The following is a 14,767-nucleotide window of genomic DNA, read 5'->3' as shown; positions in this document are numbered from 1 at the left end:
GGACCGGACGGGATCGAACGAAACGGGCCCTCTTCTCCTTCAGACACACGTTCTCGTGCTCACTTCCGGCTGGTTCCGGGTTTAAGGGACTGGAAAAGCTCGCGGTTTTTTTTCTTCGTTTAAGTTTGCGCCCCTGACGATCCGACATTCCGTTGCCTTTGACGCATCACGACGAGAGAGAGAGAGAGAGAAAGAGATTTAGCAGCCCACGGAAGGACAAAATGATGGCATCTTGTTCGTCCTTCAGTAAGCACATTTTCCTCAACGGTGGCCCGCCGAGTGAGACGACCAGCGAGATCTCGTCGGTCGAAAGTGACTGGGGTGATTTGCGGCTGATAGCGGCCCAGCTGGGTGTCGCCAATCCGGACGATCTGCACGTCGAGCGCTTCAAGGTGGACCGGCAGAAGCTGGAGGATATGATAAAGGGTAAGGTGGCAAGGAATCGAACCGAAAAATGCCACGTGGCAGGAAAACCAGCAAAAACCTGATGTTTTGGGTGTATGTTTTTTTTTTTTTATATTCCAGTGGAAACATATTCAGAGGGAATGAATAGCGCCGAGGAGTTCTTCACGAATGTAGGTGTCTTAAAGGGACTTGAAATTGGACGGTAATTTATTCGGTGTCCTTACCCACAGATCATGAAGGAGACAACCACCTACGTAAGCTGGCCGTGCCGGTTGAAGATTGGCGCGAAAACGAAGAAGGACCCACACATCCGGATCGTGGGCAAAATGGCGGACGTATTGCGTGCGAAGGACAAGGTCATGTCCCGATTGGACTCGCGGGTAAAACCATCCATACCGACAGATCGAGCGATCGTGGGCTGATCGCTTGCTTGGTTTCTTCGCTTGTTTTCCAGGGTAGCCGCGTGATCATGAAGATGGACGTCTCGTACACGGACCATTCGTTCATCATTGGGCGTGGTGGTAACAACATCAAGCGCATCATGGAGGAAACGGCCACTCACATCCATTTTCCGGACTCGAACCGCTCGAACCCGAGCGAGAAAAGCAACCAGGTGTCGATGTGTGGCAGCATCGAGGGTGTCGAAAGGGCTCGATCGTTGGTGCGCAACTCAACGCCGCTGTTGATTTCGTTCGAGCTGCCAATTTTGGCACCGGGAAAAACACCCCCGGACAATGATACACCGTACGTGAAGGAGATCGAGGCGGAGTACGGTGTGCAGGTGATCTTCTCCACTCGACCGAAGCTTCACTCGTCGCTTGTGCTTGTGAAGGGCTCGGAGAAGGAAGAGCAAATGGTGAAGGAAGCCACCCGACGTCTCATGGATCTGATGTGTGAGAATATGGCGGTGAGTTGAGGCACATCTCGAGCTGTGCCAGCTTTTAGAGATCGCGAGATTGATCGATCGTTTGTTTCGCAGAGTCAGATACCGGTGCAGATGCAGCTGGAGATCTCGACCCAACATCACCCGATCGTGTTGGGGCGGGTTTCGAGCAATCTGCGGAAGATCATGGACCGAACCGGCACGCAGATCATGTTCCCGGACGCGAATGATGTGAACATCAAACCGATCAAGCGCTCTCAGGTGACCATCACCGGATCCATCCATGGGGTGTATCTCGCGCGACAGCAGTTGATCGTAAGTATCGCCTCGGTGGTGGAAGAACACACTCTCGTCTCCTTCGAAGGACTCACGCAGTAACGCCCCATTGCTCTCCTCCAGGGAAGCCTTCCGATCGCGCTGATCTTCGACTACCCAGACAACACGGTCGACTCGGACGAGATCACCAAGCTGATGCTGACGCACGACGTGTTCATCTCGGTGCGCCAAAAGTCCCGCCAAAGCACACTCTGCATCGTGATCAAGGGCATCGAGAAGTTCATCGCCAACATCTACGAAGCGCGCCACCAGCTGCTAAAGTGCGGTGGTCCACGTGTTCCAGCCGGCATCCCACACACGTACTTCGGACCAAACGAGCACGCGCAGCAAACGTCCCACAACATTTCGGCGCTGCTGGCGGGTCCGGTTGCACCACCCTTTTCACCGCTATCGCCACTCAATCCGCTTCCGTTTCTTGGTTGGCCAACACCAGCCTCAGTTCCGGGTCATGGTCCTCTACCACCGGCGAGTGATTACGCGTTCCAGCACATGCGCGGACAGTTCCAGAATTTCCACGTGCATGGTGCTGCGACGACCAAGCTGATGCCACTATCACTTCCACCCGGGCTGGATCGAGCACTTGGAACCGCGGGTTCGACCGGAAAATCACCGGCCCATCCGCATTTGCTCACTGTCCCGCAGACAGTCGGGACTGGTGGCTCATTTCTGCACCATCAGCAGCAACAGCAACATCTTCACCAGCAGCAGCAGCAGCAGCAGCAGCTCCATCAACTGGCCTCACATTCGCACCATCAACGGCAGCCGGTGAATGGGAACTGCTCGACTTCCGGTAGCCTCACGACGAGCCTTAGCACGATCAGTCAAAACAGCAGCCATGCCACAGACATCCATTCGAGTGGGTATCAGAGCCTGAACTGTTCCAGCACCTCGCTGGATCAACCGTACCCGTCCAGTTCGTCGACTGGTGGGTCCGGTTGCGGATCCAATTCGCTGCTCAACGTTTCACCGGAACTGCAGCATCAGCAGCAACCGAGTCCGAGCAGCTCCAGTGGGTTGAGTCGAATGCGCCACAGCGTTTGTTCACCCAACAGTCCGCTGTTCTCACCGGAACTTGAGCAACGCACGCCATTGGCATTCGAGCAGAAGGTACCGCATTCGAGCAGTCCGTTGGGTGGGTGCGCTTTTTAAACGATCACCTTTTGTTTCTCGCTTCCAGAGCTCGCTGAATGACACGTTCCTGTTCAATTTGGACCCGCGAGTTGTGGCCGGGTATAAAGCGATGTACATGTCTCCACAGCAGGGTGAAGTCCGCACACCGACACTTTCCTGGCAGGGTTTGGGCCTAAGTCAATCGAGCCCAGCTCCACTGGAAGCGGCCGATCTGAGTTGGGCTAACACGAGCGGATCGAGCAGTACCGGTGCTGGTGGTGGCATGAATACCAGCTCTAGCAGCTCCAGCAATGGGGTGAGCGATACGGGCCACAACCTGACAACGACCATGATCGAGGTGACGCCGCGGCACAAGCGCGAACAGATGTCCCAGTACAACGACGTCACGACCATCCTGACCGGGCTCGGGTTGGAGCATTACATCAAGAACTTCATCAACGGTGAGATCGACATGACCGTCTTCCAGACGCTCACCGACCAGGATCTGCTTAATCTCGACATCAAACCACTCGGCGCTCGTCGTCGCATCCTGATGGCCATTCACGATCTGGGCGCCCGTCAAGGATCGTCGGCTCTGTTCGGATCGTCCGTGCTCTCACCATCGGCACTTCCGTCGGCGTTGTCACGCTTTTCCGGCTCGGCTGCTCCGGGTGCGGAACGACGGTCCTCCAGTGGGCAGTAATAGCGCATTGCCCGTTTGCCGTGAGTGGAGCGAGTGGCTGCAGAGTGGAACGTGACGCGTCATGGGGACGCGAGAAAAAATTAATTAAACTGGCGTTTAATTAATCGCTTTCTTACGCCGTCCCGGATGCGCAAAAGGGCAGCGTAATTGAATATCGATTGTCTTCTCGATGCTGGCGGTGCTGTCGCGAACGCGTTCTCGGATTGGAGGATTAGTCACCGGAAGCTTCGGGATGTCTTGGCCATGGAAAGCTCACGTTGACGAAGGACGAGCGTATGACACACAGTGCGCTCACTGTCACATCTGCCACCGGAGCCGGATGCTGTCGTGTTTTGTTCGTGTGGTGTGCTTTGGAAGTGAAAATTACACATTTACCCCCCTTTAGTGTGGGAGGAAAGGCGTGCAAAGAAAAATCCGTCTCCCACACCAACCGGTCACGTAAGGAGAGAAAGATAAAAGGATTCGCAGTGAAGGCGGACAGTTGCTGTCACACTGGCAGCTGCTGGCATCCGGCACACCCGATCGTGTGCGCAATAAGACGCCGTTGCACACGAAAATGCGGGATGGCGAGTGTTCCAAATGCGATGAGCCACAAAGCACAAAGACGAACGGCAAGATTCGAACTGACACGGGAGCTGCTGTGCGAGTTCCACCGAAACCAAACAAGAAACCAGGACCGAAATGTCAGCCGGCAGAGCTCGAAAGAGAAGCGAACAATAATTGCAATTAAACTGCAACTGCAGCCGTGTCCTTAATCCTGTTTGGAACGTCCGGATCATGCCACCAGCCCTGTGAGTGAGAAAGCCGCCTGGAAGGAAGCACAAAACGAAAAACCTGAACGCAAACCGACGTACGGAACTGCTCGAGTCATCCACAGCAAACTCACGCCATGGAACGTGAATCGTGTTTTAATGCCTTTCCTGCTGCGTACACTTAAGCCTAACGATAACACACACAACCACACACTTCCCGCACATTGACTACGAGACTTGCTCGGGTGCAATGTTGCCGGTCAGCTGGAGCTGCAGCCGTTCAAATTATCTTCCCCCATTGCCGAAAGTCCTTGCGAAAGTGCACAGCGCCCTCTAGCGTGAAACGCCACAAGCGTCCACCGTGCGCTGGCAGGCGATCGAGAGCCATGAAAATGCATCAAAAATGCATTCACCGGCGCTTTGCTTTGCCACCCTTGCGCGGAAAACCCAGCATTCCGCATTACCGCACACTAATTGCATGCCTTTTTCATTTAATTGCATTGATTTTAATTTCGAATAGACACAAACCGTTGCACCGTTCGTACTGTGCTTCCATTTTCGCGGTTTGCATGCGCGCGGAAGTGGAAGCGTTTGTTTGTGTGTGTGTGTGTGCGTGTGTTTTTGAATGTTTTTTTTCTGTCCGCGCTCGTTGCGAGCCGTCGAGCCTCAGGCAAGGAACGCACCACGCGCGTTTGAAGCTTAGAAAATAATTTATTTCCATCCATCCGTGCGCAGGGGAGCGCCTTCGAAGAAACGAAGCGCAAACAGGAAAAATCAGCAACCACCCAGAAAACCCCCTTCAGAAACAACTGCCCAGTGTTTGTGTGCATAATGAAGCGTCCCGAAAGGCGACGCTCATCAGCGCTCATTTCTTGGGGCTGGAATTTATGCTTAACACGCTACATAGCCGGTGAGGTGTGGGAATAATCTGTTGCCGTTTGTTTTCAAAAGCGTTCGTACAAAAGCGACCCCTCAAAGTGCGCTAGCGGCTACGCAGTGGAAAACTTTGCCCCCTTCACAGACCTGCCCACTGGTGGAAATTGGTCGACCGCATTTTCCCAGACACACACCTCTTTTGTTCCTTGCCCGGTCAACTAACGCGTGACGTGTGTCCGGTTTGTGCATTGTTGTGTTGTTTGCTTATTATTTCTTTTTGCATTTTATCCATTTAAACTATAGATACCATTATTAGTTCTTTTTTTTTCTTGCTACCCACACTTTATCAACTCCCCCACAACTTTGTTTCGAGTTGTGTGTTTCGTGCATGTTGCAAATTCCTTTTTTTTTTGCTCTCCTTCGGTTCTGCTTTCCATCCGCTCGTTTCGCAGATGGAAAACGAAGGCAAAGGAACGCCCTCGAACGCACGCTTTCCCCGTAGGTAGGATACAGAAATTGTAGAAGCAATTGTTTTTGAAGTTACCATAAAAGGAAAAAAAATAATGCATGTTTCAGAAATCTGCTCGTGATTAAGCACTTATTTAATAAGCATCCGAAAAAAGAAATTGCGCTGTATCTCTGCTCAAAATGTCATCGATCGAATTCGTAGTAAATATTTAATCCTGGTGTTTAATTGCAGTAAAAGCTTTATAATGATCATTTTTCCATTAGAGCAGCAAAAAACAGCTATTAAATCGAGTAAAGCACACTGTAATAACGTCGTCAGTTGTTTTCTTCTGCAAATGTTCCTCTAATGGAACGCTTTTCCCGTCCTTTAAAGACTACAATTCCTTCCCGCGCGGGAAGGATTTACGACGAGGCTCTTCGAAATCGCCAGCGCATCTTCCACCGACTGATGGAACGTTTTAATTACTTTCCAACTTGCAGCTGGTTCGCTTCGGCTGCTCCGGAGGACTTTCGCACCGCCAAAGGCTTACGCTGCCAAATCCACACAATGCTTTCCGGCTCATTTCCGTGGAAGTGTGCGCCACCCCATTTTCCACCCAGCCTCGAAGCAGACAAAGCTTCTCCGGCAAAAGCTTTTCCGGTTTTCTCCGCACGCTGCAGCGAAAGTTGAAGGGCACCTGCTTGCCACTCCACCCGGCGAGGAGTGGTTTTCCTGCCACTTTCCCGGACGCGGTTCCGCGGTGTCAACGGATTAATAAACTCTATCATTTCACTTCTCCGACCACGTGCACGCGGTTGGCAATGGGTGGCTGGGGTACGCCTCCGGGGGCAAAATGGCAAAATGAGAATTATTTTCTCAAACAACACCGAAACGCAATCAGCACGCGAGCTAATTGAACGGCAAACGAAGCGGCAGTCCTGTGGAACTCGAGCTGAACCGGTTGAAACCAACGTAAACCATCGGAAGGATGATACAATTAGTGTCGTTGCTGGAAGAGCGGGCGACCTGAAGACGTGGCGAAATATAATGCACTAATTAAAGGGTGAACGTGGGGGCCTAGTGGTTCAATTTACCGGAAATCCACCGTTTCAATCATAATCGCGAACCGGTAAAGTACACCCGGAAGAGAGCGACTTTCTCCGGTGGTTTCTTAGAACTCCTGCAATCGGAATGGGTAAGCGATGAAGAGCTACATTTAAACGTTGTACTCTAAGCTAACACAAGTAGGCTTTGCTAAATGCTCATACCCGAGTAATAGCAAAACCGGTTGACCCCAATAGCGGTTGAAAATTAATCAAAGTTTCTGCATCATTTTCCCAACCAAGCTCCGGGATTGCCTCTTGAAAGGCATTCGCGTTCGGACAAACGGTTCGTGAAATGTTCATAACTATCATGAAGCAACCGGATTGGTGCTTCACCGGTTCATAACCGATTCCCCTCATCGTCATCGGCGACATATCACATGAGATTCGATCTCTTTCGATATCGGTCGTTGAGAAGTCATTGAAAACGCATCTCGTTCGCATCGTGTATTGAGTCTGTTTTTTTTTTTTAATTTTTGGTCTCAACATCGAGCAGCGAGGTTCTGGTTACTGTTTCCGAGTGGACAAACACTGTGCACGAAACGGCTGAAGAAGCCGTGTGTCCGAGGGTTAGGGGATCGCTTCGATTTGCCATCTTCATTTAAATGTAGATGAGCCGTCTTTATGCACCACGGTGCCTGAAACCGACCGAACGACCGAACGACCGACCAGTGGTATGCATTTCACCGTCGACCTGTCGCCGGGATCGACTCTCACCGGTCTAGTGCACGCATGCCACACGCAAACTGCAAATTGCATCCTTCCACCGGACTAGTGCACAAACCACCACACCAGCTCGACGTATTAGCACCTTTGTCGGAATGGCGGCTCAAAAACCCGGAGACCAAAACGGCTCTCCTGCCCGGGGATCCTGTTGGCAAGAGGGGAAGGGGTTTTTACCGCGGGCCGGAAAAGCCGGAGTGCGCCACGTCAGCGCGCGTCAGCATCAGCTCGTCGTGGTAGGAAAACAGTAGTTTCGGAAAATTGGAAAACTCGTATTGATTATTTGCATAAATGATGAACCGAACTTCGAACCCTGGCACGGCATCCTGGCTGAAGGATGTGCACCGGTGGGGTGAGGTCGCCGCTTTTCCGATGGTGAAGTTTTTCAACTTTATAACATTCAACTCTCTACCCTCAACGACCGACCGACCGACCGAGCGTGCCGCGCCATCTGCCGGCAATCGGTGAAAGCTGCAGCGTGACGTGCGTGGATGCCTTTTCACCGTCACCGATCGCATGCATTTTGGGGCATGCATACGCTCCCCCCCTGGAAAAAAAGAAAGGGTAGTTTGGGTGGTGTTTGGTGCGCCTTTTCCAACAAAACGACAAACGGTCCGGCTCTAGCGCATGTTGATCCATTTCGTTGCGGGATTTCGATGGCTTTCGGAGTGGTGTTTCAAGGATGACGAGAATGCTCAAAAAAAAGGGGTAGAAAAACGAACGATCATTCAACCACTGGACAAAGTTTCATGGCCTGCTGGGTTTCGGGGACTCGTCATCCCTTCGGAACGTGCATTTCATTTGAGGGGGTGGCACGCGTTTTCCCGCTCGTTGGAAAATCTTTGCCAGCATCACGCATTCATCGAATGCGGGTCAAATTGGAGCTCTTCTGAGCAAATAAACGAACTCCAGGCGGGGAAAGTATTAGACCACAATAGTGTGGGGGTGGGGGGATGAATTTTTCGACCCAAGAGTGATAAACTGTGGTGCGCTTTTTCCTTTTTTCGTGTGCGATTATTCTGACACTGGCGAATGGCGAAATAAAGTCCGGAGACAAATTTGTGGGCTCTCCTCTTCCAGTAAGCGAATGCCGTTGCATCGACAAAATGGCGGTGCTCATTTGCCTGCGCAGCGGTGAAATCCTTTTACGAGCTTCCCTTTCGCTTCACGTCACATCCAGCAGCGCATTTGCAGCCAAACATCAATCCCGTGGTTTAGAAGGCGAGCGAGGAATCGCGAGAGAAAAAGAAAATAAAACGCAAGGTGAGAAAAGCGGTGAATAAATATGGAATATGATTGCTGCCGCCGATCGTTCCCGTTTGGTTGTGAGGCTGTGTGTGTGTGTGTGTCTCTCGATTTGTGAACTGTCTTTTTGTGCCACTTTGCTCCTTGGAACCGTTGTCGCAAAGACATCGTCGTCCTTGAGGACATCGCACCGTTGATGCTGCTTCTGCTGCAAGGTAGGTGCTGTTTTTGGTTCGTTCGTTCGAGTGAATTTATGATCGCAGATTTATGGTACAAAGTTTTCAATTCCATACCCTTTCGTTTGAATGTATGTGCGTGTTTTTTTTACCACCCTTCGTTTGGCATCTCTTGGGCAGGATCCATCCCGCTCGGTATCGGATCACATCGACCCAGCCACCTTTGGCAGTCGAACTGCGGCAGTCAATCGAATCGAATGGAAGCATGCATGGCGACAGGTAGATTTAAAAAAAAAGCCCCACTTCACTCGCAGCCAGCTCTTCGTGGAACTGGTTCAAGGGGATGACCTGGCTCCGTCTTCTTTTCATGCCACCGCGCACCAACGGTAAGTGATTTCCAATGCCGTGTGGAAAATTGGCGAAAGCATGAGCCGCATTTGTCTCGTCTCGAATCGTGCTTCGAAGAGGAGTTCTAAGGGGTTTACTGGTAGGGGGGAAAAAAACTTGAACCCCTTCGGAAGGTCGTCGGGTGGTGGTACCAACGAGTGCAGTAAATAAAAATGATGCATTTGATTCGATTTCGATTCCGAAAGCTCAATTCTGCGACACCGAGCAATTTTGTTAAGGTACGTTGAAAAATTTTCACCCACCACCCACCGTGAGCCATGTTCTTGCGAGATATACTAGTTGTTTTATCATCTGCAACGTTTTCCATCGCTTTTAAGCTGTCGATTTTTGTATTTTGTGTTTTTTTTTTCACTGCAAAGTACAAAACTATTTGTAAGCTTACGTACCGTCTTCAGCTTGGAAGGGTATATAAGATGTGCTTTGGAGTTTTTCTACGAGTAGGATTCAGCCGGTGAGAGAGTTGGATTTGGATGTGAAGGAGTATTGCGTTTTATTTTTATTTGAGCGTTTAAAGCAGTTTTGTTAATTATAAGCAGTTTTGTTTCTACATAACAATTTTGCAACAGCTTTTATCCTTTAATTTTATTTCGTGAGCTTATGCGCTGCATTGTTCAATTAATATTTTTATTTGACCACTACTCTGCATCGCATGCTATGATGGATCCAACGCGATACTCTTAGGCTCAGATGTACAACTATATTAATCATAAGTTTTCATTGGAAGCTGATTTTATTTTGCGTTTAGTAAAGTTGGCTGGATACATACAGTGTTATTTTGGGTGATATTACGATTATTTTGTTACTGTTATTTTTCTTCTGTATAATTTTCAGATTTATCCGATATATGTTTGAGTTAAAACAGTGAATGATTTGCTTATTTATTCACCTGCTTTAGTAACTCTTCCACGTTTACCGAGCAGCTGCACTCAAAACACGCCACCTAGCGTGAAATGTGAGAAGCAAACCACATGGTTCATGTCTTCGCTTAATGCACTTGTCCCGAATGCATGCGCTTTTCCACCCAACACCCTCGTCGGTGGAAAAGCGGAACCGAATGCTGGTCCACCCCATCACCCGAAGCCACGCCACGTGCCGAAACGCACCCGAACTAAATCAAAACAATGAGGGGAAACATAACCTCGAAGCCTGCGCAATCAACGCCACCGCGTCAGGACTCGCGCCCGAAAGACAACCGAGCCAAGGTCTGCAACCACGAGGCGCGTCTGTTCGGCGGTTCGGAAGTTTACATCCGCTTCGATCGTCAGTTGCATTCGGTGGTTCGTGCGAATCAGTCGCATTTACCCGCGGCCGGAAACGGTACGTTTTTCTTTCGCTGCGCTTACCAAACCAGCATCCGATTGGAACGCGTCGAAAGAATCATCCGTGAAAGTGTACCGCTGGTGTGCAGTTCTGATCGTGGTTAGGAAAATGTCATCCTTGAGTGGAAAATGGATGGAAGTTTTTGTGTGTGAATGACCCGTGCATCTGTGAAGTGAAAAACTGCTGCAAAACATTGATGCAGCAATTGTGTATGTGGAGTTGATTTCGAGAACAAAAATTCCAACAACCTACCCTACAAGCCCCGGTGCTTTTCTCGTGTTTTTTCCCCGAACGAGCTATTCAGCCAGCGCACATTCCACGCGACCCAGCAAACGGAAGCCACGTGGAAGCAGCGAGCAACGAGCTTCAGCCATTCCGAGCGTCGGTTTGCGTGGACCTTTTCTTTGACCAAACCGACATCCGGCTTCCGAGGCCCCCGGAATTAAGGTCGTGCACCGTTTTTCCGGCTTCCAGCGGGGTTTTCCGCTTTCACTTGCGCTACACGCGCTACAAGGACCGGTCACCGGAGGACGAGTTGTTCACGAGGTAGGCGGCGATTCCAAACGAAGCAAGAAAATGCTGACCCAGTGGGAGTGAGAGAGAGAGAGAGAGAGAGAGAGAGAGAGAAAGCGTGGAAACGGAACGACCATGCAGCATACCACAAAATCGTTAGTTGTGCGACAGTGGTCATAATTAATCATTATTATTGCCCGTGTGTACCATTCTTGCCGGATTGCACACTAACGCCGGCTCATAAAGCACAACCTATGCCAACCCATACACACACACACGGCGAGGGGGCCACACACACAGATGAGGAAGTGTGAATTAAACTCTTGTTTTATGTCCCCACCCCGAAGCTGGCTTTTTTTTGTGGCTTTTCCCGGCGCGTCAACTCGACCGAAGCCGAAACGTGTCCTTGCCGATGCGCCTCCGGAAGGAAATGGCCGGAAAAAAGGGGCTTCCCCGTGAAGCTTCGTGTTCGAGCGACATTAAGCGGGAGCGTCACTTCACTTCGCGACCACGTCTGAGCCTTGCTATCGGGAAGTTGCGGTTGATGGACGGGCACGCGAACGAGAGTGAACTGGACCGTGCGGGGCCAAGGATTCAGCCAGGCAGGCAGGCGACGGAAGCGAAATTGGATAATTGATGAGCCGCGTAGGGAAAGTTTAACGATTGTCTGTAGGGTAGTTTATCTGGCCAGACAGAATCTGGTCGGTGCGGTTGGCTGCCCGGACACAAAAGGACCCCACAAACGGACGAAAAATCGTCACAACTCGCCGAGCAGCGTGATAATTATCATTTTGCAAAAGCGAAAAAAAAAGAGAGGAAAAACCGGGTAGACAGAAAAGGGGTTCGAGTGGGTGGAATATGGTGGAAGCAAAAAAAAAAGGAAAACAAATGCACACCAAAACGACCGACGGAGCAAGGATCTATGGGTGGAAAAACTAAAAACTTTCTTTTTTAACGAATTTGCATTTCAAAACGAAGCGAAACCAATCGGAACCGACCTGACCTGTTTGGTTTTCCAGGGAAGGGTTTTTTTTTGCTTCATGCGCTGCAACCCATCCTTCGCACCTTAATGCACCGTCGTGGGCGTGGGTGGGTGGTTTTGTTGTGTGCTGAAAGACAATGGGTGGGTGGCAGATTGGAGGAAAATGAAAAAACCAACAAACCTGTCATTTAAAAGCGGTGAAAAATGATGAACAAGCTGTGAAGGATGGGAAAGTCCTGCTGGGGTTTTTTTCTCTCTCTCTCTCTGTCGCTTGTCCAGTTTCTTTTCGTGGCGAAAGAAAGGAATGAAAGGACTTTGATGGAAGGGAAAGAAAAACACAAACAACCCCGCTTGCTTCGACCACGAGAAAAATGCTTCATGCTGTGAACCAAGCACAGCCGATTGAAACACATCACAGTAGGCCTACGATGTCAAAGCCAACACGGCAAACTGGCTGCGAGAAGCTGCCCCATCCGAAGGATCCTTGCTGGCTGCAGGACCTTCTTGGCGTACCTTCCCTCACGCGGAAGGGGTTATTTTGTGCCTGCCCCAACCCCATCGGGTGATTTTCCTCGTAATGTCTCCTTTATGTTCCTTCTTCTGATGAGGTTGTTTCGATCGTGGGCATTTTTTTTTCTTCCATCTCTTCGTTAGAGCGCTGTTTGATGAAGTTTTCCAGGCATATTTTTTTCTTTTGCTATGCCCTTCTCGACCGACAAAAGTTTACTTTTCTATCTCGGCCAGTGTCTCGTTAGGTGCGGACCAGAGCGCTTCCCAGTTCTGTCGCCAACGGCTTCGGCTTCGTTTCGTTAACACTTTTCCATCCCTTTTTCGTTCGTTTTTGCGCCCATTTTGTTCGGCGCGTGTGTTTGTGTTTAACTTTTCTCCGTTGTTGTTGCTGTTGTTGTTGTTGTTGTTATTGCATTTACCCCCGTGGAGAAAAAAAATTCCCCGCCCTTTTGGTTGCATTGTTTTCTGGCCTCTCTTTGTGCTCCTTCTCTCAAAGACGTCCTGGGGGCGTTTATGGAGGTGTTTTTCGTTCGTTAATCTCGTTCCACTTTGGCGGCTCGTTCGAGTGTGATGGGCGGTTGGGGGCGGTTTTTTCTTTCCATTTTCCATCCCCACGGCTGTCGTGCCTTTCCTTCGGTGGTTCGGCGCCCGTAGGCGGGAAGGCGAAAACTTTTTTTTTTGTGTGTCTCCACGTGCAACTTCCTTCTCGGTCGCCTTGATTGAGTTTCGCTCCCGCGCACGGATTCGGGTGGGTGGGTTTAATTAAATTCTACGAAATATGCCAGATATTAGCCGGACGAGTGGGTGAGCGGTTTTGTTTCGGCAAAAGGTTTACGAAAAGGGTTTTTTTTCTCGCTTTTCATCGTCGTCTTCTTCTTGCTCCTTCGTCACCGAACCTTCAAACAATGGCATCGAAACTTGTGCAGAATGAAGAGCATTTTATCGATTGTTATGCACCGAGTACTCTCATGGACTTATCTAGAGCGTTGATCATCTACCCCTTGTGTGCGAATGATACTGATTCACTTATAGAAGCAGCTTCACGTCGCCATTCGTGCATACTTGCTTTGTGCAACATTAAGCACGTTTTCGAAAGCGCCCTCTTGCGGGGAAAATTCACGTCAACCCAACCAACGTTGGCCCGTGGAAAAACAAGCACCAAACCGACCCGCCCTGCAACGGCGCGTCCTTAATTGCCTCGGTCGGTCTCGTCCCAGGCTCATCTCGTGCCACATCCCCCAGGAAACCCGAGCCCCGTTGAGCCCGCTCTGTGTGAATAATTAACCATTTCCCACCGCTGACCGGCAGCTGATCGTTCCCAGGCGACGGTTCCCTTTTCTACGGGAGCGCACAAAGCGCACCCCCTCAATCGCGATGGACCCCGCGGCACCGATGGGTTTTACGATGTCAATTTTGTGTTATGCTTATGAAATGATGTTGCCACCTGTCGGGAGCAGTCGTGAGACGGAGGGTCACTGATGGCGCTCGGGATGCATCAAAGTTTGGCTTTCATCTCCGTAAATCACGAGAGGGACTAATCTAATTTCGCTGGAGCAAATAAAAGAACGGCCTTCATGAATTATTCACCAAAACCCCCCCGTGGAGTGTGGCGCGAGCATTGAGGTCTCCTGCCCTCTTGATGGGACCCCAATCACTCGGGTGTCCGGTTCAGTGGAACCTCATCGGAATCCTGGGCGCGCGTGTGGATTTTTTGTTTCATTTTCCACCCCCTACATTCTCACATTCTTCTGCCGGGCGAGTAAAGCGGTACTTTGCCCCGGAGGTCGAAAGCCCGACCTCGGTTCCTTCGCTCGCTTTACGATGGTACGGTAATTTTCGACCCGGCCGTGGTGTGGGAGTTGTTTCGCCCTTATCCTTCGATTACTGCGTGCTTTGACCTGCGGCCCTTCGCTGGCCAGTGCGAGATTGCCATCTTAATGGCGTCGTGAGCACGTGCGCCTTCTTCCTGCGCTACATTCCGGACGAGCTGGCGGCCGAAATATGTGCAGTAATTGTGATAATTGGACCACATTTCGGTACATTAGCGGCTGCTTTTGCTGCCACCGATGGCCGGTGGGCTAAGATCTTGAATCGCTGGTTAGTTTTTCTTTCTGTGTTTGTTTTCTGCAGCTCTTCGAGTGCCGAAGCTACTTACGGTCCTGCAGGTGAGAGTGCATTAGTGGCGAGTTAAAACGACCACCAGACAAGCGATCAACTTTGATTGGACTTTTCGAGTAGCGATCGATGGGTTTCTTCTTCGTGGGAATAGAAATA

The 14,767-nt window shown here is 50.5% G+C and overlaps 1 protein-coding gene across 1 annotated transcript; it reads left to right on the top strand.

Annotated features, from left to right (window-relative positions):
- The first annotated feature begins 221 nt into the window (after positions 1 to 221).
- On the top strand, positions 222 to 3,437 carry LOC128725883 (protein bicaudal C). The gene is made up of 7 exons (XM_053819654.1): positions 222 to 426; positions 526 to 575; positions 636 to 785; positions 860 to 1,312; positions 1,385 to 1,603; positions 1,688 to 2,731; positions 2,802 to 3,437. Exons 1-7 carry the CDS (start codon positions 222 to 224, stop codon positions 3,435 to 3,437), a joined length of 2,757 nt encoding a protein of 918 aa, XP_053675629.1.
- The last annotated feature ends 11,330 nt before the right edge of the window (positions 3,438 to 14,767 follow it).

Source organism: Anopheles nili, chromosome 3, assembly GCF_943737925.1.
Source record: "Anopheles nili chromosome 3, idAnoNiliSN_F5_01, whole genome shotgun sequence".
NCBI lineage: Eukaryota > Metazoa > Arthropoda > Insecta > Diptera > Culicidae > Anopheles > Anopheles nili.
The sequence above is the reverse complement of the archived record's forward strand: the minus strand, read 5'-3'. Positions and strand labels throughout refer to the sequence as shown.

Bases quoted from the DNA above. Each gene is read 5' to 3' on its own strand.
- LOC128725883 (XM_053819654.1), top strand. From the start codon at position 222: ATGATGGCATCTTGTTCGTCCTTCAGTAAGCACATTTTCCTCAACGGT. The intron at 786-859 runs GTAAAACCATCC...CTTGTTTTCCAG, and splicing joins TGTCCCGATTGGACTCGCGG to GGTAGCCGCGTGATCATGAA. The intron at 1,604-1,687 runs GTAAGTATCGCC...GCTCTCCTCCAG, and splicing joins TCGCGCGACAGCAGTTGATC to GGAAGCCTTCCGATCGCGCT.